The sequence below is a fragment of the Myxocyprinus asiaticus genome, chromosome 21 (assembly GCF_019703515.2).
Source record: "Myxocyprinus asiaticus isolate MX2 ecotype Aquarium Trade chromosome 21, UBuf_Myxa_2, whole genome shotgun sequence".
NCBI lineage: Eukaryota > Metazoa > Chordata > Actinopteri > Cypriniformes > Catostomidae > Myxocyprinus > Myxocyprinus asiaticus.
This window is the reverse complement of record NC_059364.1, coordinates 46,275,221-46,300,042: the sequence shown is the minus strand read 5'-3', so window position 1 is coordinate 46,300,042 and position 24,822 is coordinate 46,275,221. Positions and strand designations below refer to the sequence as shown.

Below are 24,822 nucleotides of genomic sequence, written 5' to 3'. Positions count from 1 at the left end.
CTGTAAATGTTAAAATACTCACTGTTTCAAAAGTATAGTCACAAGACATAAATAATGTGTGTTAACATTATTTTAGTGTGATAAAATCACTTACTAACCTTTTGTGTAAAATTAAAGTCAACTTGCCAACTTTACAACTTTGCTGCACTGATGATGTAATGTCAACAAACCCTAAAATGACTGTAAAAATGACAATTTAAACAGCTTTACAGCTGAAACAGTACATGCGTTTTAACAGAAGAATTAATGTAAATGTTTTATAAATTATAAGCTTCACATTTCTGCCTTTAAACTCTCCAAAAAAATTGCCCCCATTCACTTCCATTGTAAGTGTCTCACTGTAACCTCGATTTATGCTTTTTTAAAGAAAAGAAGGACTGAGTCAAAATAATTTTTTGTGTTAATCAACATTATACCACAAATGCTGTCAATCGAGTTAAACTTGTATTGAACCCAGAATATTCCTTTATTGGGAACAGAATTGCATTCTGTATTTAATAAATATGACCCGCAGTTTGTCCCGTATTTTAGCACCTCACAGCCAAGCAGAGAATGTTTCACTATATACAGTATAAAGGATATATACAGAGCATCCGGAAAGTATTCACAGCGCTTCACTTTTTCCACATTTTATGTTACATCCTTATTCCAAAATGGATTAAATTCATTATTTTCCTCAAAATTCTACAAACAATACCCCATAATGACAACGTGAAAGATGTTTGTTTGAAATCTTCGCAAATGTATTAAAAATAAAAAAAAAATAAAAAAAAAATAAAATCTCGTACATAAGTATTCACAGCCTTTGCCATGACACTCAAAATTGAGCTCAGGTGCATCCTGTTTCCACTGATCATCCTTGAGATGTTTCTACAACTTGACTGGAGTCCACCTGTGGTAAATTCAGTTGATTGGACATGATTTGGAAAGGCACACTCCTGTCTATATAAGGTCCCACAGTTAAGAGTGCATGTCAGAGCACAAACCGAGCCATGAAGTCCAAGGAATTGTCTGTAGACCTCCGAGACAGGATTGTATCAAGGCACAGATCTGGGGAAGGGTACAGAAAAATTTCTGCAGCATTAAAGGTCCCAATAAGCACAGTGGCCTCCATCATCCGTAAATGGAAGTTTGGAACCACCACGACTCTTCCTAGAGCTGGCCGCCCGGCCAAACTGAGCGATCGGGGGAGAAGGGCCTTAGTCAGGGAGGTGACCAAGAACCCGATGGTCACTCTGACAGAGCTCCAGCACTTCTCTGTGGAGAGAGGAGAACCTTCCAGAAGAACAACCATCTCTGCAGCTCTCCACCAATCAGGCCTGTATGGTAGAGTGGCCAGAAGGAAGCCACTCCTCAGTAAAAGGCATATGACAGCCCATCTGGAGTTTGCCAAAAGGCACCTGAAGGACTCTCAGACCATGAGAAACAAAGATTGAACTCTTTGGCCTGAATGGCAAGCGTCATGTCTGGAGGAAACCAGGCACCGCTCACCACCTGACCAATACCATCCCTACAGTGAAGCATGATGGTGGCAGCATCATGCTGTGGGGATGTTTTTCAGCGGCAGGAACTGGGAGACTAGTCAGGATCGAGGGAAAGATGAATGCAGCAATGTACAGAGACATCCTTGATGAAAACCTGCTCCAGAGCGCTCTGGACCTCAGTCTGGGGTGAAGGTTCATCTTCCAACAGGACAACGACCCTAAGCACACAGCCTAGATAACAAAGGAGTGGCTACGGGACAACTCTGTGAATGTCCTTGAGTGGCCCAGCCAGAGCCCAGACTTGAACCCGATTGAACATCTCTGGAGAGACCTGAAAATGGCTGTGCACCGACGCTCCCCATCCAACCTGATGGAGCTTGAGATGTCCTGCAAAGAAGAATGGGAGAAACTGCCCAAAAATAGGTGTGCCAAGCTTGTAGCATCATACTCAAAAAGATTTGAGGCTGTAATTGGTGCCAAAGGTGCTTCAACAAAGTATTGAGCAAAGGCTGTGAATAGTTATGTACATGTGATTTTTTTTTCATTTTTTATTTTTAATAAATTTGCAAAGATTTCAAACAAACTTCTTTCACATTGTCATTATGGGGTATTGTTTTTAGAATTTTGAGGAAAATTATGAATTTAATCAATTTTTGGAATAAGGCTGTAACATAACAAAATGTGGAAAAAGTGAAGCGCTGTGAATACTTTCCGGATGCACTGTATACTGAATCAGTTTCACGTACAATTGTCAATGCTAATAATTGCAGATGAAGATTAAAAAATTAAAAAAAGAAGAGAAATGGACCTGAAATAGACAACTTTTGTATGAGCTGTGGGAGCTGTTGCTATGTTACACGGATGCGACACTTGACAGAAGCGGCAGGGGGAAAGATCCCAAGAGACATCAAAGACAATCAGCATATATCATGTTTCATGTTTATCATGTTTTCCATTAAAAACAGGAGAATGTAGGCAGGGTTGGGAGGGTTACTTTTGAAATGTATTCCACTACAGATTACAGAATACATGCTGTAAAATGTCATTTGTATTTTGTATTCCATTAGATTACTCAAGGTCAGTAATGTACTCTAAATACTTTGGATTACTTCTTCAGCACTGGTCGATTTTTTCACTTGTTTTGACTATAAAAACTGCCAATACAGTAAGACAAAATACACGTTAAAAATATATTCTCTGAAAAACCTAAATATCTTATGCAGTGTTGTTTCTAAAACAAGATCAATCAAACTGATCTTGTTTTAAGGATTTTTAGATATTTTTACAGGAAAACAAATATATTATTATCAAGAATACAATTTTTGCCCTGATATCAAATGTCTTATCAAGAAAATTCACGTTAGATCATAATTTTTTTTCTTGTAAATAAATATGATCGTGCCTGGTAACGTGCATGTAAAATGGCTAGAAATAGCATTTTAGCTTAGCGTAAAGCTGACAATTTACACAAGGTTTATTTCTATTTCTTCTGCTCCAAACTTACTTCAGACTTACTTCTCTGTCTGCTCGTATGAATGTAACACATCATAAGAAAGTGTTTCACCGCTGTTCAAACGCACTTTGGATAACATCATTTATATGTATAAATGTTTTCCATCTGAAAGGACTAAATATTAAATGAAACAAATGACAATAAAATGCAAAGTAATCTCTTCAGTAATCAAAATACTTTTTGAATGTAACTGTATTCTAAATACCAATGATTTAAATTGTAACTGTAGTGGAATACAGTTACTTATATTTTGTATTTTAAATACGTAATCCCATTACATGTATTCCGTTACTCCCCAACCCTGAATTTAGGTAATATTGATGTAAATCAATCAAGTTATGACTGTTCATCAAGAAGTGGACAATTAACAATGTATATCAGACTGCTCTGCGCAATTCTTAAGGGGGTTTAAGTAGCACTTATTTGCATTGATCCATGATCATTCCAAACTTGAAGAATTCTGAACAAACTTGTATTGTGGAATATAGTTTGTTAGAAAATTCCATGACTTTTCCAAAACATTCTTTGTTAACTTGTTTTTCCATGGTATTTCCAAGATTTCCATGACTGTGAACCCTGATGTGAGTGGTCAGAACCGTTTCGAAGCTGTTTAAAGTTACAGAGCATAGTAACACACCTTCCCATTGATGATGGTGTCGATACTCATCAGCGTGAACTCTTCACCATCATTACAGTCACTATTCACTCCATTCTGAGCTGTGGTGGGCTGGTTACAGCCTACAAACAAAATCATTCGACAAATGAACACTTAGGCTATGTTCAGAATGGAACACTAGCTTACTATTTACTGAATGCTTAAGCAATAAGGTACGTGAGGCCATGCTATATTGTGAAAATAGTCACAGCTGAAGGCCGTTGTTAGGCACAATGCAAAGCAACCCCTTTAGCCATGACTTTATTCACAATTTGGCACAGCCTAGTAATCTTATTGCTTTTATAAAATGGTTACCAGAAAATAATAATAAAATAAATTAAATGTTAATAAAAATGAACATTTGACCGGAACTATACATTTCATAAAGTACAGTATACACTGTATATTGTCTGTTACTTTATTAAAAAAAAAAAAAAAAAAAAAAAACAACATATGTCACAGCTCAATATTGATATATTCAATATAATATATTGATACGAGTTAAACTCGGTTCATTATCATTCAGTGTTAACTAACCTTTAAAAACATCCTTCCGGAAATAAAACATGCCCTCTTGAACGGCGTTACGCTTCTGGGCAACCTTCATGTTCTTGTCAACCTAAACCCAACACAAAACAGTAGCAAACAGTTGCATGAAGTGCTTTAAATACAAAAATGAGGCCATACACAATCCTAATTCTTGAGTCATTTTTAACAATATTTTATCAATATGCAGAGTATTATTGCTATGTAATATATTGCATAAAGGAAATGATGTGCATCAAATAGCCAACATGCTGAAAGTTTCAAGATTCTAAAGAAAAAAAAAAGAATCCAAACCTTTGATAATGGAACGAGGAAATCCAATTTATAGGACGAGATGACACGGGTGAGAAGAACGATGAAAACCACATAAGCAGAGTTCTCAAAATCTGTCAGTTGGACCTGCGTCAAAGCAAATAAAGTCAGACTTAAGCAACAACAAAACACTTCTACCAACAGTAATAACATTTCAAACAGCAATCATCTCACATTACCTGTCAAGAACATGTCTAAGTCATATACACCCAAAATTTCAAAAGAAATAAAGAAATTATATTATTCTTAAAAGAAAATGAAGCTCATGTTTTTAGAACCAGAATATTGGTTTTACAGATTTATCTGTGCCAATAGCTGCTTTTTGGAACTATTGTTATTGGCAAAAATCTATGGTGATAGTTGTTGATAGTTTCTCTTTGACTGGCACTGGAGGATTCTACATTAAAGGAATATTCCTGCTTCAATACAAGCTAAGCTAATTACCACAAAAATAATACAAATACAAATAAACTTATCCCTCCTTTCCCCTAAAAAAAAATAAAAAGCAAAAATCGAGGTTACAGTGAGGCACTTACAATGGAAGTGAATGGGGCCAATTTTTGGAGGGTTTAAAAGGCAGAAATGTGAAGCTTATAATTTATAAAAGCACACAATAATTCTTCTGTTCAAACTTTATTTGAGCTGTAAAGTTGTTTCAATCATAATTTTATAGTCATTTAGGGTTTGTTGACATTAAATCGTCATGGCAACATAGTTGTAAAATTGGATATAGCTTTACACAGAAAAGATTAGTATGTGATTTTATCACAGTAAAATCATGTTAACACACATATTATTTATGTCTTGTGTCTATACTTTTAAAAATGTGAGTATTTTATTGTTTACAGATTGACCCCATTCACTTCCATTGTAAGTGCCTCACTGAAACCCAGATTTGTACTTTTTCTTTTTTAAAAGAAAATTAGGGATTTTTTTTCTTTTTTTGGGGGTAATCAACATTATGCCACAAATGCTCTCAATTGAGCTCAACTTGAACCCGGAATATTCCTTTAAGAATGGCTTGGTTCAACAGTATAACAGCAGCCTCTAGAGGTGAAATAAAACAATCACTGACACCTATTTAAATGGTTTATTTGACCTATTTATTTGAAGCTACACCTTTCACCACTGACAGTATTCATTCATATTTTTATCCTCATTTTATTTTGACTAGATAAATCAAGTGTTCCAAATACAAATAATTATGTGACTATATAGAAACCCAAAGAATACCAAAAATTACATGACTATATGGAAACCCTCATCAGAACATACAGTGTGTTTTTCAACATCATATTTTGTGAAAAATATTTCAGTGTCAGAAATTAACTTTTACATTAAGAGGCAATATTGCCCCCTGGATTTGATTTTCAGGGGTATATTTTTTCTAATCATTTAAAACAAACTTGTGTCTCATCCGTTTGTCAAATTTTTAATTGTCTTTATTGTCATTGTCTTGAGAATGTGTCAATAAATCAAATAAATTGATTACCTACCGCTTTAACATTCATTCAGATTTTATGTCATAATACGTTGAACTACGACTACAGTAGAATATTAAATATTACAAATAAAATCAATTTCTAGTTCTTATTGGGATTTTGTTCATTTTGGAATATTGAAGCCTCTGTGTTTGTGCCCGTCATAGTAAGGAAAGACTAAGATTTTTTATTTTTTATTCTATAAATCAATTTTAAAAACTATCATCCAATTAATCTGTTATGACATTATGACATTATTTAAAAAAAACTTAGCACATAGCCCCAATTCTCATTACCATGAACACGGAATTTTCAGTCCCATCATTTTCAGGTTATACATCATGATGGCCGCCTCGGTGTGAAGCGCTTCTATTGTTTTGTTATTTTTGTTTGTTTGTCCTGTGTTTAGTAATCTTTTTTGTCAGTTTTACCAGAGACGAACTGCTGAACATTCGACAGCATACACCAGTCAATATTTTCCCGGATTTTGAATATTCAGACGTTTTGTTTGACATTCTAGTCAGAATCACGGCTGTGTTGTTCAAACGCGCTACGAGATGCAGGCGAGGGAGACGAGCAAGCATGCTGGTCAGGCTCCGTCGGCGCGGCTTTCGAACAACGCTGCCGAGCATTCATCTAGCAAATCTCCGCTCTCTCCCTAACAAAACGGACGAACTACATCTCCTCACCTGCACAAACAAGGACTTTTCAAACTCTGCTGCCTTGTGCTTCACAGAAACCTGGCTGAGTGAAGCCATTCCGGACAGTGCGTTACATCTGCCGGGCTTTCAGCTGTTCAGAGCGGATCGCATCGCGGAGTTAACGGGGAAAACGAGAGGCGGTGGAACATGCTTTTACATCAATGAAAGTTGGTGTACAGATTTAACAACGTTAAAGAGGATGTGCTGTCCTAATTTGGAAGCGCTCTTTATTAACTGTAAGCCTTTCAACTCGCCGCGGGAGTTTTCCTCATTTATTCTGGTGAGTGTGTATATCGCGCCAAACGCGTGTTTGAACACAGCGCTGCAACAGCTGGCTGATCAAATCACAGACATGGAACAACAATACCCGGACTCAGTTATTATTATTCTTGGGGATTTTAACAAAGCAAACCTCACACGTGAACTGCCCAAATACAAACAGCACATCACATGCCCCACAGGAGACAGAAATATACTGGATCACTGCTACACAACAATAAAGGATGCATATCGCTCTGTTCTTAGAGCAGCTTTTTTTGGACTATCTGATCACTGTCTGGTTCGTCATCTTCCAACCTACAGACAGAAATTAAAATCTGCTAAGCCTGTATTAAGGACTGTAAAGAGATGGACCAACGAAGCAGAGCTGGAACTACAAGCCTGCTTTGACTGCACGGACTGGAGTGTTTTTAAGGCTACAGACACCAATCTGGACGAGCTCACAGATACTGTTACATCATAAATCAGTTTTTGTGAGGATATGTGCATTTCTACTAGAACTTATTTAACATTTAACAACGACAAACCATGGTTTACAGCAGAACTCAGGCAGCTACGTCAGGCCAAAGAGGATGCTTACAGAGTTGGGAATAAAGTCTTGTACAATCAGGCCAGGAACACACTGAATAAGGGAATCAGAGTGGCTAAAAAAAAGATACTCTGAGAAGCTGAAAAACAAGTTTTCAGCTAACGACCCTGCATCAGTGTGGAGTGGCATGAAACAACTTACGAATTACAGGACTCCTGCCCCCAACCCTGTGGTGGACCAACAACTGGCTGACGACCTGAATGTGTTCTACTGTAGATTTGAAAGGCCCAATCTTACACCCCACACCCACTCTGACCTTCACTTCACACAAACACCAACACCTCCTGCAACCCACCTCCTCCCTCCTCCTGCTACTCAACCTGCACTTAAGATCTGTGAAGATGATGTGAGCCGCGTCTTTCGACTACAAAGGATAAGGAAAGCACAGGGCCCAGATGGTGTTTCACCTGCATGTCTTAGATCCTGTGCTAACCAGCTGGGCCCCATCTTCACACAGATCTTCAATAGATCACTGGTGCAGTGTGAAGTCCCATGCTGCTTCAAACATTCCACTATCATCCCCATCCCAAAGAAACCAAATATCACAGGACTTAATGACTAAAGACCTGTCGCCCTGACGTCTGTGGTCATGAAATAATTTGAGAGACTGGTGTTGGCCCACCTGAAGAACATCACTGGACCCTTTCTAGATCCCCTTCAATTTGCTTATCGAGCAAACAGGTCTGTGGATGATGCAGTCAACATGGGATTGCATCATATCCTGCAACATCTGGACAGACCAGTGGACTTCAGTTAATAAATTACACCAACTCTCTGTTCCCTTGTCTATCTATCAGTGGATTACCAGCTTTCTGACAGACAGGCAGCAGCTTGTGAGACAAGGGAAACTCACTTCCAGCACCTGTACAATCAGCACTGGTGCCCCCCAGGGATGTGTGCTCTCCCCACTACTCTTCTCCCTCTACACCAATGACTGCATCGCCAAGGACCCCCCGTCAAGCTCCTGAAGTTTGCAGATGACACCACTGTCATCGGCCTCATCCGAGATAACGATGAGTCTGCATACAGAAGGGAGGTTGAACAGCTGGCTGTCTGGTGCAGTCAAAACAACCTTGAGCTGAACACGCTTAAAACGGTGGAGATGATTGTGGACTTTAGGAGGAACACTCCAACACTGTCCCCCCTCACCATTCTAAACAGCACTGAGGCAGTAGTGGAGTCATTCAGGTTCCTGGGCACTACCATCTCACAGGACCTGAAGTGGGAGACCCACATTGACTCCATTGTGAAAAAGGCCCAGCAGAGGTTGTACTTCCTTCGCCAGTTGAGGAAGTTCAACCTGCCACAGGCACTGCTGATACAGTTCTACTCAGCAGTCATTGAGTCTGTCCTCTGCACTTCAATATCTGTCTGGTTTGGTTCAGCTATGAAATCGGATATCAGAAGACTACAAAAGGACAGTTCGGACTGCTGAGAGGATTATTGGTTGCCCCCTGCCCTCCAGAATGAGGAAAAAGGCTGTAAAAATCACTCTGGACCCCACTCACCCTGCCCACTACCTTTTTGAACTGTTGCCTTCTGGCCAACGCTTCAGAGCACTGAGCACCAGAACCGTCAGGCACAGGAACAGTTTTTTCCCTCAGGCTATCCATCTCATGAACAGTTAAATTGCCCCACTGAGCAATAACTATGTGCAATACACAGTTTAGCTTTTCTTATATGTATCCAACACATCCAACCTCCTCTGCCATTTTATTCCTCTGGGAAAAAAATAAATAACTAAAAAAATAAATAAATAAAAAAAACATTTGCACTGTACATAACAGATTTGTATTTACACTGTACATAACAGATTGTATTAGATTTGCACTACCCATGTGTATGTGTGTATGTCTGTACGTATGTGTATAATTATTTTTTATTATTATCTATGTCTTGCTGCTGTTTTTGTATTGTTTTTGTACGGTTGTACACTGGAAGCTCCTGTCACCAAGACAAATTCCTTGTATGTGTAAGCATACTTGGCAATAAAGCTCTGATTCTGATTCTGATAATGTGGAAGAAACTATGATACAGAATTTTCTTAGATTAATTATTTCTACAACATTTTATTTGTTGGTATTAAATATTTTGTTGTACTGCTGATTTAAATAAAAACATTCTTATTAAATTTACTGTAATTTCTTACTGAGAATACTGAATCAACACTGAGAAATAAGAACTAATGTTATATATTATTATACATAGAAAAAAACTAAAAAGTAAAACATTAGTTTCTTTCTGCAAAATATAATTTCTCATTTTTTCCATAGATTCTGGGGTGAAATGGACCTGGACATGTTTTCATTTGGTTTGATAATTCTTAAAGTAGTGATTTTAAACAACTGTCCAGGATCCCTCTCCATTTTTCATCCAATTCTGAACACATTCTGTTAATTCCAGAAAGAGAACAAATCAAATCAAATCAAATCACTTTATTGTCACACAGCCATATACACAAGTGCAATGGTGTGTGAAATTCTTGGGTGCAGTTCCAATCAACATAGCAGTCGTGACAGTGATGAGACATATATCAATTTACAATAACATCAAATTAACACAACACAATTTAAACATCTAATATACACATAATTACACACAACAATATACAAATAATAACACACTGTACACTGTACAGTATACAATACGCTGTTTTTGTTTTTTGTTTTTTTTGTTTTTTACTATATAGATACACATTATTCAATAAAAATTAAAAATTAAAATATAAAAAAAAAAAAAAAGTATATATATATATATATATATATATATATATATATATATATATATAGAATGTACAGTATTGTACTGTATTGACATTCAGGCTGTCGGTTGATAGTCAGTTGTTAAGAGAGACATAATATAATAATAATATAATTTATGACAGTCCGGTGTGAGATATAAGAGTAAGAGTAATAAAGTGCAGTGCTGATGTATATTGATCATGAGAGATCAAGAGTTCAGAAGTCTGATTGCTTGGGGGAAGAAGCTATCATGGAGTCGGCTGGTGCGGGTCCTGATGCTGCGATACCGCCTACCTGATGGTAGCAGTGAGAACAGCCCATGGCTCGGGTGGCTGGAGTCTCTGATGATCCTCCGAGCTTTTTTCACACACCGCCTTGTATATATTTCCTGGAGGGAGGGAAGCTCACCTCCGATGATGTGTTTGGCAGTTCGCACCACCCTTTGCGGTTGTGGGCGGTGCTATTGCCGTACCAGGCGGAGATACAGCCAGTCAGGATGCTCTCTACAGTGCAGGTGTAGAACCGTGTGAGGATGTGGCGGTTCATTCCAAACTTCCTCAGCCGTCTCAGGAAGAAGAGGCGCTGATGAGCCTTCTTCACAACGACTTCAGTGTGGATGGACCATGTGAGTTCCTCAGTGATGTGGACACCCAGGAACTTGAAGCTGCTGACTCTCTCCACTGGTGCTCCATTGATGGTGATGGGAATGTGTTCTCTGTCTTTTCTTCTGAAGTCCACCACAAGCTCCTTTGTCTTACTGACATTGAGGGAGAGGTTGTGCTCCTGACACCAGTGTGTCAGAGTGTGCACCTCCTCTCTGTAGGCTGTTTCATCATTGTCAGTGATCAGACCTACCACCGTCGTGTCATCAGCAAACTTAATGATGGCATTGGAGCTATGTGTTGCCACACAGTCATGTGTGTACAAGGAATACAGTAGTGGGCTGAGAACACAGCCCTGTGGGGCTCCAGTGTTGAGGATCAGTGATGAGGAGATGTTGCTGCCTATTCTAACCACCTGGCGTCTGCTTGACAGGAAGTCCAGGATCCAGCTGCACAGCGAGCTGTTTAAGCCCAGAGCCCGGAGTTTCTCATCTAGCTTGGAGGGCACTATGGTGTTGAATGCTGAGCTGTAGTCTACAAACAGCATTCTCACATAAGTGTTCTTTTTTTCCAGGTGGGAGAGAGCAATGTGTATTGTAGATGCAATGGCATCATCAGTGGAGCGGTTGTTGCGGTAAGCAAACTGCAGCGGGTCAAGATTGAGTGGCAAGACAGAGCAGATGTAATCTCTGATTAGTCTCTCAAAACATTTGCTGATGATGGGGGTCAGAGCAACAGGACGCCAGTCATTTAAACAAGTTATTTTTGATTGTTTTGGAACAGGCACAATGGTGGATGTTTTAAAGCATGTGGGGACCATAGACAAAGAGAGGGAAAGTTTGAAAATGTCCGTAAAAACACCAGCCAGCTGGTTCGCGCATGCTCTGATGACGCGGCCCGGAATGCCATCTGGACCCGCGGCTTTGCGGATATTCACCCGTCGGAAGGATCGGGTTACATCCGCTACAGAGACGGAGAGTGAACTAACCTCTGTAGCTTCAGCCGCGAGAGCTCTCTCCGCGAGGGCGGTGTTATTTCCCTCGAAACGAGCATAAAAAGTATTTAGCTCATCCGGTAGAGAGGCAGCGGTGTTCATGGCGGAGTTTTTATTCCCTTTAAAGTCCGTGATGATGTTAATTCCCTGCCACATGCTTCTAGAGTTGGTGGTGTTAAACTGTCCTTCAATCTTGCTCCTGTACTGGCGTTTTGCTGTTTTGATAGTTTTTCGGAGGGCATAACTGGCTTGTTTATGCTCCTCCGCGTTCCCGGAATTAAAAGCAGAGGTCCGCACATTAAGTGCCGCGCGAACGTCGCTATTGATCCACGGCTTCTGATTCGGATAGATTCGCACAGTTCTGGTCGGAATCACTTCCTCTACGCACGTTCTGATGAAACACATTACGCTATCAGCGTAAAGCTCGATGTCATCAGAGGCGGACCGGAACATCTCCCAGACCGTGTGATCAAAACAGTCCTGTAGCGTAGAGTCTGATTGGTCCGACCAGCACTGGATCGTTCTGAGGGTGGGTGCTTCCCGTTTCAATTTCTGCCTGTAAGCAGAATGGAAGAGTGGTCCGATTTGCCAAATGGTGGGCGGGGGAGGGATTTGTAGCCATCCCGGAACGGAGAGTAGCAATGATCCAAAACCCGGTCCCCTCGTGTGTTGAAACTAATGTGCTGGTGATATTTTGGTGTGACTGATTTTAAACTGGCTTTATTAAAGTCCCCGGTCACAATGAACACGGCCTCAGGGTGCGCGGTTTCCTGCTCACTTATAATCCCTTACAGTTCCTTGAGTGCCCGGTCTGTGTCGGCTTGTGGCGGGATGTACACAGCAGTGATAATGATCGCTGTGAATTCCCTCGGTAGCCAGAATGGTCGACACAGAAGCATAAGAAATATGCTGCTCAACACAAAAGTTTGATAATTGGGTATCTTTAGTTCACAGTGTAAGTTCTTTATCTACAGACTTAAAAGTCTAAATGTTGTGTGTTCAAACAAACTGTAGATGGCAAAGTACTAAAATTCACTTTGCTAACCCTGACAATCACTTAAACTGCAGGTGTGCTTGCATTCATTAGGCACAGAGACAGTGGGCAGACTGCAGACAGAGTTTCAGTTCAGCTGTTTCATACCTCCATTGGGCGGAACTCGACTCTCCATCCTATGTCAGAGTTTGGAGGTGGGGGCTTAAACCTCATTGTCTGCCAGTTGGTTGACTGAAGATTCTGTAACATGGAAAAACTTTATGCATGAATATAATTTTTTCATGCAAGTTTAACAAATCTTTCAAAATATGGAGTGAAATAACAGACAAAATTAATGTATAAATCCAATGGGTGAAGCACAACTTTCAATTCTCATTACTGTCATACAAAAAAACAAAAAAAACAATTGTATAACAATATTTAAAAAAAGAATCTAATGAAAATAATCAAGAATAATGAGAATTAACTCACAAGGTCCTTAAAAGAGGCTTGATTTCCTTAAAGGGATAGTTCACCCAAAAATGAAAATTCAGTCATTGTTTACTCACCCCTGTGTTGTTATAACCCTATATGACTTTCCTTCTTTTTCTTAACACAAAGGGAGAAATTGTGAAAAAATTGTGTGCTCAGTGATGTCATATAATGGCAGTTTATGGTGACCACCTCTTCAAGCTTCAAAAGAACACAAAAGTAAAATTCAGAAGTCTAGTAAATTATTCCATGAGACTCGTGATTGTTATGAAAGCATACGATAAGGTTTGGTGAGAAACAAACCAAAATCTAATGTATTATTTAGTGAAAATCTTCACTGACCGTTGATCTCCTGTGCATGTGTATGATAGGGCACGAGAACAACAGTTCACGCAGCCCCCTCGCGACATTGGGGCGTTCAAGCATTCACAGTCCCATCGTGTCCTAACATGATGGCAATAAAAGGTATCTTTCTATGGTAATCAGAGTTTTTGTCCTAACCAGCAGTGACGAGCGACGGTAAATTCTATTGATCTTATTTTCTATTATCGGTATCGCGCGGGTAACTCCATCCACTGTGAACTGGCACCGGTCCAAAAACTAAGGCTTTTTTTTTTTTTTTTTTTAAATAAGGCTGGGCATAGAAATGCATCAATTCTTCGACAACAAACTTTTCAGACATGTTTAGTAAGTTCTGTTTTCTGTTTTGTGTGCAGCTGTGTTGTGTTCTGTTGTCACTATCACTGTGGAGGACCTGTTTTTAGATAAACAAAAGAGTTTTCGCTTGAATGCCCCATATCGCAAGCAGGGGCTGTGTGAACTGTTGCTCTCGTGCCCTATCATGAACGCACACAGGAAATCAACGGTCAGTGAACATTTTCACTAAATAATACATTAGATTTCAGTTTGTTTCTCACCAAAACTTATCGTATGCTTTCATAACAATCATGAGTCTCATGGAATAATTTATTAGACTTCAGAATTATTTTGTGTTCTTTTGAAGCTTGAAGAGGCAGTCACTATAAACTGCCACTGTATGACATCACTGAGCACAACATTTTTTCACAATTTCTCCCTTTGTGTTAAGAAAAAGACAGAAAGTCATATAGGCTTATAACAACACAGGTGAGTAAACAATAACTGAATTTTCATTTTTGGGTGAACTATCCCTTTAAAAATATGATATCTTAGATATTACAACATAATATCTTATTATTTCCTTTTGATTTTGGGGTGAAATATAACCTGAACATATTTTTGTGAGATCCACAAAACAGTACGTGGGATGTAGCATTAAATATATAAAAATAAATAAAATACCATTAAATGTGATTTAAAAAAAAAAAAAAAAAAAAAAAAAAAATATGAAACAAAATCTATTTATTTATTTATTCAATACATATTTTTTATATAAATCATCTTACACAGAAACCTTTAATGGTTGATGAAATTTTTTTTTTAGGGTGCATTAAATAAAATAAAAGAGAGCCTGGAATGCTAAAAATCAAATCGTAACTTTAAATACCTCAAAGTGGTCTGATTCGTTCTCATCATCTACATGTATCTTCTCCTGGAAGAGTGACAGCGGGTCGCGGATGAAGAGATGTGCAATGTGCTGCGCCAGCAGTTTGTCAATGCCTGTAACAGTGCAGTAAAGAACGCTTTTAGAGTCTGCGACACATTGTTTGCTGCTGCCTGCTCTAATGATCATCAGTGTGTGTTTACCTGCATCAAGCAGCTGTTTGTTGATGTCTTCATCAATAATCAGCTCAATGTCATTATATTTCTCACCGCAGCAGGACAGGTAGCTGTCAATCGAATCATACCGTGACTTGTTAATCCGGAATTTATTGTTTTTCAGTGGCTGCAGAGAAACGGATAAACAGCTATAACATGAAACAAATCATAGTGTATTATGTAATTAAAGTGTATAATGTGAGATAAAGCACATGGGCAACTGACGTTACATGTCAGAGCATTTTAAAAAGCATTTTTAGCATTATTTTGTATTTATTACCCATGCAATTAAGTCCTCATAGCAAATGAGAGACTAAATGGAAAAGGGTGATTAAAACTGGTGAAAAACAAATGAAATGGAGACAAGTTACAGCACCTAGATACACTTTTCCTGGCCTCTTAAACCTGCTGGTCTTAAATTAGGAACCAGTGACGTCATTAGCCAGGAAGAGAAATAGATAACATCCTCAACAAGTATAGACCAATAATTAAGCAAGTCTATGTCAAAGATGGAAAGTGGTGTCAAAAATGTCAGGGGCAAACAGTAAACCAAACCTGTAGTTAGCTGATCCAACAGTCCATAAAAGTTAGCGGTTCCCTTTAAATTGTCTGGTTAAGCTAAATGAAATGTTGTGCTGCGCTGTTGGCTGTCAAAATCACAATGGCAAAAACCGAGGGCTTCACTTTTATCAGATTCCGTCGATAGAACTGACTGGACTGAGGAGATCATTTCCAATTCACAGCTTTGCAGTGAACATTTTATCACAGGTATGTTATAAACTCTTATCATTATAATAATAGTATAGCTAAGAATATTTCTGTATTTATTATGGCTTTGTGTTGTACTTTTGTTTAATCGATGAATATAACTAGCTGTTTTACTAGCAATAGTGTCCCCACACCTAGCTAGCTTTGAACCTGAAGGCTAATTTTATTCTATATTATCTTTTAGTGATATTTAGAGAAGCTAGCTAACACGAGCTATCTTATCTGTCAAATCTAAGGCCACGTCCAAACCAATACTTTTTTGATTGAAAACACGTTTTTTTTCTACGTTTTGGCCTTCCGTCCATACTGAGACATCATTTTTGACAGCAAAAACTGAGCTTTTCGAAAACGCTCTCCCAAGTGGATACATTTGAAAATGGCATCTTTGCGTTGTAGTTTGGACGGGGAAGATGGAGACATCTGAAAATGATGACGTATTTGCAGTCATGTGATCCATTCAAACAAAAACAATCAAGATGGTGGCCCACATTGTAGCAGCCTTATTGTGCCTGTTATTCGCTTTGAGAGCATTGTTAAGGATAAAATGTTACTTTGTACAACCTTCACAATGCATTCCTTCAAAGGCGAGGGGAAGTTTACTCTGAATTGCTGTCCGGCGACGAAACAAGAACAATTGCGTTTCAGCCCGTACATGGGACAGCGATTTTTCCCAGTAAGGGGATTTAAGCATTTTCATACATTTTAGTGTGGACAAGCAACTTTTGGAAAATGCTTGAATAAAGCAGTGTGGATGGAGAGCGTTTCAAAAACGCAGTTTTCAAATGTTTCTGGATTAATGTAGATGTCTACTCTTCAAGCGCCCGATGCGCAAAATCACACAATCAGTTGATGGATGCCCCGTTCTTACTTTTTTCGTGCTGCTCATCTACTCTATTTTACCCTGTTTGTCTCAATTTAATTACTATGGAAGTTAGAAAGTTATCCAAAATAGGAGTAATAATCGTAAACAAAGACTAAGATGGTTCACTAGTAACATAGTTATGTCATTGTTTTGCTATCAAGTCAGTTAAAACTCAAGCCGGATCTGAGAGAGGTTCACAGATTTCCTTGCAGATGCAGTTCTCACCTCTAGTCCCCTCTCCTCTTGAGTTCTGTCATCCACAGAGGCAGAGATCACACCCCAGCAGCAGTCGTTGTCTGATACGAAGCCACGATAAAAGGGTGAAGCGGCACTGAGAGACATCTACATAAACAAACAACATCACTGAGAAATCGGGAATGCAGATGATCTTCAATACCTTGCATTTCTGGGAAACACTAATGAAAGATGAAGTACTAATCACACTAAAAGCAGAAACATACTCTACACAAGCACGTGAATCCAGATGTAAGCACTTGGCCACCGTATTGCCAACGCGCAGTCCGGTTGAACATGCTTAAATGTGCGTTCTTCCCCTACTGTGGCGGAAACAAACCTTAGTCCTAAAGAGGGCAATAGAGTTACCTTCTAACGTCTGTGCAATTAAACTGGATGTGTTATTTTTCAGGTAAAAACTAACTGCTTGTTCAGCAATATTCTCTTCAAATTGTTGCCCTGCCATAACAGTAGTTGACTTGAAAGAGAAAACTAACCGTTAAAGCAGACATTTCACACTTATCTCGCTATAGCGCCCCTTGTGGCAACGTGGAGAAAAAATGCATAGTTGCATTGTATTATGAATTGCGGTCTGAAACATTTCAGAATGTAACGATGCATGAAATGAAGCTTGCGTTGCAAGATGTGTCTGCATTTACATAATAGACTTTATTCAAAGCAGCACAATCTTTGATGGGAATGACAATGAGGCTGTGAGGGACAAGTCTCTTCAATGGGCTGTACTGCAGTTTAAATAGTTTTTAGATCGTTCCACAGACAAATCATTGAAAAAACATCTTTCCAAGAACATTCAGTAGACAAAAAAAAAAAAAAAAAAAACTCCAGACAACGTGAGTTGTGGAAAATCATATGTGATCTAGGAGCTTTTTACAGCTTTTTACTGTAGGTGCCATTGAAGAGATGGTAAGTCTATCCCTCACAGCCCCGTTATTATTCCCATTGAAAATAAAAGATAGCGCTAGTGTGAATAAGGTCTATCGCGTAGAGCAGTGGTTCCTAACCCTGTTCCTGGAGGCCCCCCAACACTGCACATTTTGTATATCTCCCTTTTCTGACACACCCATTTCAGGTCTTGGAGTCTCCACTAACAAGCTGATGAGTTGAATCAGGTGTGTTTGGTTAAGGAAATATCCAAAATGTGTAGTGTTGGGGGGGCCTCCCAGGGCCATAGTAAGGAATTATCCAAAGTGGCTTACAAATTAGAATTTCTTTTGTGCTTGGCAAGTGTTGATATTGGTTCCTGTTTGAAATATTACACTGATAGTGAACTCTGCTAAAAGACTGCTTTTGATGTTGTCTTACCACTATAGGACAGAATGTGGCTAGCTGATCGTAGAGGTACCGCGCCTCGTTAATGCTGCATGCCTGGAATGCTACCTGCAGCGAAAGCACAGTACAACCGTAATTTATTGTCAACGCAACTCAAATATTCCTCATGCAAATCAACAAAAGTCAACAATCTTAAGGTTTCTGGGAGTAAGAGAGACGAGTTTACCTGCAAGCAACAGTTTCCCATGCCAAAGTCCATGGCGTCCATGTAGATGTGATCGGGCAGGGCCGCCCGCGCAGCCTCACCATCATCTTCTGGGAATGTCTCTACAAATGGGGAAGGGGTGTTTCTATCTTTGTAAACTGTTAAGGAAAATCAATGAGATTGATTGAGAATCAACGCAAAACATGGCGAGAATCATACTATATATTAGTGAAAATATTTGGTTAAAACACAAATCTTTGGTTTCTTTTTAGCTCAAGTAAACCTTGTCATCACAATAAATTAAACAAATTTGACATTGTACAGTGTGTCCTAACTAGGTGTGACACATTAAATTGACAAGCTACCCCATCCACCATGAAGTCTCATTGGTTTAAAAGCCCTCTCTAAACAAGAGTTTAGGTCCTGGAAGTTAAAAAAAAAAATCCCATAGAGAAATGGATTTTTAACAAACGTAAACTTTTCAAGACAGTCCTACCTTGAGCTCTAAGGCTGTTGAGTATATATATATGATTTTATAGAAGTCACAAGTCATTGTGAAAAAAAAAATCACAAGTAAATCACAAATTACGTTACATAGCTGAATTACCAGATAACTACATTACCCATAATCCTGTAGAGAGATTCACCAATCATAAGTCAATGTTACTATGGAAATGTTACCATCCGAATATTTTACATTAACCTGAAAATGTATTGTTTTTATACTTGCTGTATAATCAATGACTAAAGGTTGACAGGTTTTGTACATTTTTTTGCTCCAAATCAAAGTTTGTGAAGTTGTGATTCATCTCGGAGCCGTTTGGCTTAAAGCAGTATTCCGGGTTCAATACAAGTTAAGCTCAATTGACAGCATTTGTGGCATAATGTTGATTATCACAAAAATTTTGAATCGTCACTACTTTTTTAAAGCAAAAATCTGTGGTCCAGTGAGCCACTTGTGGAAGTTTCAAAAGTATAGTTATAAAATTTTACAACTTCGTTACCATGATGATGTGATGTCAACAAACCCTAAAACGGCTGTAAAAATGACAATTTAAACAACTTTACAGCTCAAATAATACATGAGTTTTAACAGAAGAATTAATGTAAGAGCTTTTACAATATGATAAGCTTCCCATTTCTGTGTTTAAATCCCCCAAAAACTGGCCACACTTACTTGCATTGTAAGTGCCTCACTGACCACATTTACATGCACTTAAGAAAACAGTTTATTCCAGGGTTTTTGCAGAAAACGGCTTTCTGAAATTTCATGTAAACAAGAACGCTGATTTCCTTATGGGATTAAGAGAAAGCATTTTAACACATCCAGGTTTCTCCTTGAGAATGCGCCTAAATGTGACCATGTAAGCGCATTAGCGGCATTCTGATGGGTGTTTGAAGAGTGCACATGTGTACGAACACACCAAATAACAAACATTAAAAAAAAAAAAGGTAACAGCGGAAAGAATTCAACATTTCTCTAAGTACAGTAGGAAAAACACACACTATAAACTATACCCATTTAAACACACCAGTGTAAAATATCGACGTATTATACGCTCGTACATAGAGGGAATCCTGGAGTTTAACGTAGGAGGGGAAACCCCACTATTGAAGCGCAATTCCACTACAGGCCACGATGCAAAGTTAAGAAAACAAAAAAGCAACAACTCTGTAATATCTGGAAATAAAGCAAAGCACCGGAGAATAAAATAGCAAAGTCTTCCTTGGGTGCCATGTTTTGTTATATACACAAGCGTCACGGGGAAATTAAGTTGCTGTGGAGAAAGCTGCCTCTTATAAAGTGCATGTGAACCGGAATGCTGCTTTCTCGCAATAAGCAGTTTTCTGGAGTTAACTGTAGACTTTGTCAGTTCGAACCAATCTGGCCATTCTCTGTTGACCTCTCTCATCAACAAGGCATTTTCGTCCACAGATCTGCCCCTCACTGGATGTTTTTTGTTTTTGGCACCATTCTGAGTAAATTCTAGAGACTGTTGTGCGTGAAAATCCCAGGAGATTAGCAGTTACAAAAATACTCAAACCAGCCTGTCTGACACCAACAATCATCCATGCGATTATCTAATCAGACAATCGTGTAGCAGCAGTGCATAAAATCAAGCAGATACAGGTCAGAAGTTTCAGTTATGTTCACATCAACCATCAGAATGGGGAAAAAATATGATCTCACTGATTTGGACCGTGGCATGAATGTTGGTGCCAAATGGGTGTTGGGCCTCATGTATTCAAATAGAAGACAAAGCAGGCCTAACAGTCGTAAAACCTAACTCAGCCCTCACACATTCAATGTCGTAAATTTTACTGATAAAAATCACGCCAAAATCAAACAAAGGGAGTCCAAAACAGACTACAAATCCAGGAAGCCTTGCTCACTAAAGGATCGAGCTCTCAACTCCTATTGGATGAGGCACACAACAGAACATCCCTCAAACATGACATCATCAGGAGTTCAAATTATTCAGAAATGCTTAAAGATTTCGCTTCCAGCGACTTCGTTCACCGAATAAAGACGTAGCTTTTGCTGCTCTCCGGTGCAACCTCGTGGCACAAGGGAGTAATGTCCGACTTGAAACTGTAGCCATACAATCTCCATCTCGCTGGACGAGTTGAGATTACTCTGTGTTCAACCGAACACTCTAACAGATCCGCAGGAGACCGCCGAGCAATCCGCAACTTTATCCGTTGGCCTACAGAAGTGAAGAGATTAAAGATTTCTCTTCCATCTTCAATCAAGTCGACATTTCTCAGAATCAACAGCCGTACCGCCCGCCGACAGAGCGAGGAAACGGCCTCCCATCATCACACGAGCCTCAAGGAACCGGGTCAAAGTTAAAGGACGGAGGAAAACACATTCTACCTGTGTCCTCATGCGATTCAAGTAAGAGGTTACGTCTGGGCAGAGATAGAATATTATAGTGTGTTATTCTTGTGTTTCAAGGTTTTTGCTTGTACAGTTTACGGACCGCCATGTCCGCTCATTATTAATATCTCAGGGTATTAATTATCACGAATTTGTTTTGCTGTATTGTGGTCCAACCAAATTGGATTGTTGTGCATTTTCGCCATCGCGGGCGAGACAGAAACTGAGTTCATCCATTAGAGTCAAATAACGCAGGACTTTTACGAGCCCCGCTCGTAAAACCGCGTCTCTGAGTGATGAACACGGCTGCTTTATCTCCAGCTATCGCAAAATCAGCTTTCGGGCTGTCACTTAATAATCTCTCGCTCTCTCTCGCTCTCTCACTAACCACACTGACACACACACACAGTCACACACACCCCTTATGTGTTATAGGATTATTTTTATTTTCCATATCTAATCATATCACTGTTTAGTTTGTAGTTGTAAGTCGGAAGTTTATTGACTGCATTGTATTAATTATTAATTGATATTACTGCATAAATAAACTTTTGTTTATATTACAAAGAGAAGTGTTTTGGTTTGTTTTGCATATGCCTGTGTCATGCTGACGGGATGTCAGCACTCGGATTCAAACCTTCATTCATTGTTTTTTTTTTCCCGAAAATCGATATTCTTCGGATGTCGATTTTCCTAAGAAAACAATCTAATATTGAGTCCTGATTCCAGGGTGGTGCCCCGTCAATGTTAATCCTTATTAATATTCTATTGATTTTTGATATTTGATAATTATCTTGGATGATTGAATCTGAATGATCAATAAGCTAGTATTAATTTTAATTAATGTTTCATCGATGTTAACAATTAACGATTACCTTTGATAACTGTTGATTTAAAGGATTTAAAAAAGCTAACATTGATTCTAATCAATATTCTATTGATTTTAATAGTTAATAACTATCTTTGATAATTATTAATTATTGCTAATAACCATACTTGCTCCTAAACGTAGCACACTACATTTACTGGAGCCCCATATGAGGTTTTAATGAGTTAGATTCAATTAACTAATTTAAATATTGATTAATAACTACAGAAATAATTATTAATTATTTCTGATAGTAACACTGATCTAAATAACCAGTAAAGCCCGACATGGGCTGGTTTGAGTATTTCTGTAACTGCTGATTCTCCTGGGATTTTCACACACAACAGTCTCTAGAATTTACTCAGAATTGTGCCAAAAACAAAAAACATCCAGTGAGCGGCAGTTCTGCCGATGGAAACGCCTTATTGATGAGAGAAGACAACAGAGAATGGCAGACTGGTTCGAACTAAGTCTACGGTAACTCAGATAACCACTCTGTACAACTTTGGTGAGAAGAATATCATCTCAGTGGGTTGGCGCTGTTTTGGTGGCACGAGGGGGACCTACACAATATTAGGCAGGTGGTTTTAAAGTTGTGGCTGATCGGTGTATTCCTTTAATGGCTGAGATAGTGTCATATTGCACAGCAGTTTCGCATTTAATTAGGTTAGAGAAATTGCTTGTTGCTGGAATCTTTGGTCAGGACATTATGTCGAGTTCCTAAATTAGATGTCAGATGAAGAACATCTTGAGGGCTTCTACTGTGTAGTACTCAGATTTCAAAATAAACAAATTCGCTCACAAGCTCATTAGGAGATGATGACAAACAGTCCAGACAAACCACATAACTGTTTCATTTCTAGAACAAGACTGATTTTCAACTTCCAAATTAAATAAATAAAAAGTTGTAGACCTACTGGGCACATTTATCACAACCTTCTCGCCCCTTCTGTGGCGTATGTTTCTGGTCAGTGTGCTGTAACACAGATGTAACAAATAAACAATGTTAATTATACCTTAAACATATTCCTACCTTTTCAGGATGGAGCTGCAATGAAATGATACAAAACCTTTGCGAAACTCACCACCATGATGCTAAGGTGTTCTGGATGGTTGCTAAGGTGTTTTGAGTGGTTTTAGCATGTTGTTTGTGGTTGCTAAGGTGTTCTGGGTGTTTTAGCATGTTGCAGTGCAGTTGCTAAGGTGTTCTGAGTAGTTTTAGCATGTTGCTATTTGGTTGCCAAGGTGTTTTCAGTAAATGTTTGCACATTATGCGATTTTCAGGACATTTCTATGTACTTGCTAAAGCGTTCAAGGTTTTTAGTACATTGCTATGCAGTTAAAGGGTTCCCTTAAGTGAGTTATGTGCTTTTCCCTTACAAAAATCGAGAGATCTGGCAAACCCCTGTGGCAAACTTATTTGCTCATTATTTTCACATGCAAATGAGCTTTATGGAAAACTCTTCATTTTTGCCACAGGTTTGCCATAGAAGTGTATGCCAGTAGCAACAAATTGTCCATCGTTGCCAAAGGTTTGCTGCAAGTTCACCACTATTGGTGAGGAGCTACAAACTTTTAGCAATAATTTGTGGCAAATCACAAGCTCATTTAGAAGTGAAAATAATCAGTGTACAATTTGCTGCAAGTTTGCTAAAACTCTTTTTTTGTAAGGGTTTAGCATGTTGCTATGTTGTTGCTAAGATGTTCTGAGTGGTTTTAGCACATTATGGGATTACCAGGGCATTGCTAAGCAACTGGTAAAGTGATCTGAGGTGTTTTAGCACGTTACTATGTTGCTGCTATGTTGCTTTTTGGACTAAGTAAAAAAAGCCCACCACCAAGTCTCTATGTTCAGGCCTGTTCTCAACAAACCTATGAAGAATTTGCAAGACTGCCGACGAAAGGTCTATTCACACCGAGACCAAAACGAATGAAATGAAAAATAATTTCACCTCCGTACAAAAGCTGGTGCTTTTATAAAACATATTTATTCTAGTTACCTGCACAGACCTTTCAGCGTTCAGCTGTCAATGCATGAGATTAATATATTTAATGCTGTTAAGGCATTTATTTACCTAATTTGGCATAACTCCTTTATTATGTTCTGCTATGTTTGTGATGCATTTTGAGGAATATAGAATCTGTTATTTTTTGTACGATTGAGATGAGTCCTATTTTCCAAATAAACTCCAGAACCTAGCTTCTCTTTTTTTTATTATCCCTGGATAACATAACACAAAGTACAGTAAAATAAATACAAGTGGAAAAATGCACATTAGGTAAAAACAGGTACAGTATAACTTTTAATAAAAATTATATTTTTATTGAAATATTTGTTTATTTATTGAGCATTTGTTTAATTATTGAACATATGTACTGAATTCAGGGTTTCTTGTGCATGGTGAGAAACAGCACCTTTACAGGAATACTTTGTGTTATATTATCTTTGCAATAAAAATAGCAGTGAGGTTCCGCAAACTTTTTGGCTCGTAGTAAAATATTGCATGTTTTTTTATGTGATATGTTATTACGAGCTTAGTCCACACAAATTGCCTAATCTCACTGCTATTTTGAATGCCAGGATAATATAACAGGCACAGTATAAATATATAAAT

General features: G+C 38.6%; 1 protein-coding gene across 7 annotated transcripts in view; it reads right to left on the bottom strand.

The window, feature by feature from the left end:
• The window catches only part of LOC127411739 (glutamate--cysteine ligase catalytic subunit-like), a 63,597-nt gene that overhangs the window by 7,369 nt on the left and 31,406 nt on the right, over positions 1-24,822 (bottom strand). For 5 of the 7 annotated variants that reach the window (XM_051647467.1, XM_051647465.1, XM_051647468.1 and 2 more), the window contains 9 exons: positions 18,480-18,616; positions 18,287-18,361; positions 16,955-17,071; positions 15,088-15,226; positions 14,888-15,000; positions 13,039-13,131; positions 4,493-4,597; positions 4,190-4,271; positions 3,635-3,735 (listed from right to left, as the gene is read on the bottom strand). In XM_051647467.1, coding sequence (XP_051503427.1) covers positions 3,635-3,735; positions 4,190-4,271; positions 4,493-4,597; positions 13,039-13,131; positions 14,888-15,000; positions 15,088-15,226; positions 16,955-17,071; positions 18,287-18,361; positions 18,480-18,616 — 962 coding nt within the window. Of the gene's footprint in view, positions 1-3,634; positions 3,736-4,189; positions 4,272-4,492; positions 4,598-13,038; positions 13,132-14,887; positions 15,001-15,087; positions 15,227-16,954; positions 17,072-18,286; positions 18,362-18,479; positions 18,617-23,124; positions 23,184-24,822 lie in introns of all 7 variants that reach the window. The other 2 variants (XM_051647463.1, XM_051647464.1) reach the window with 1 other exon arrangement.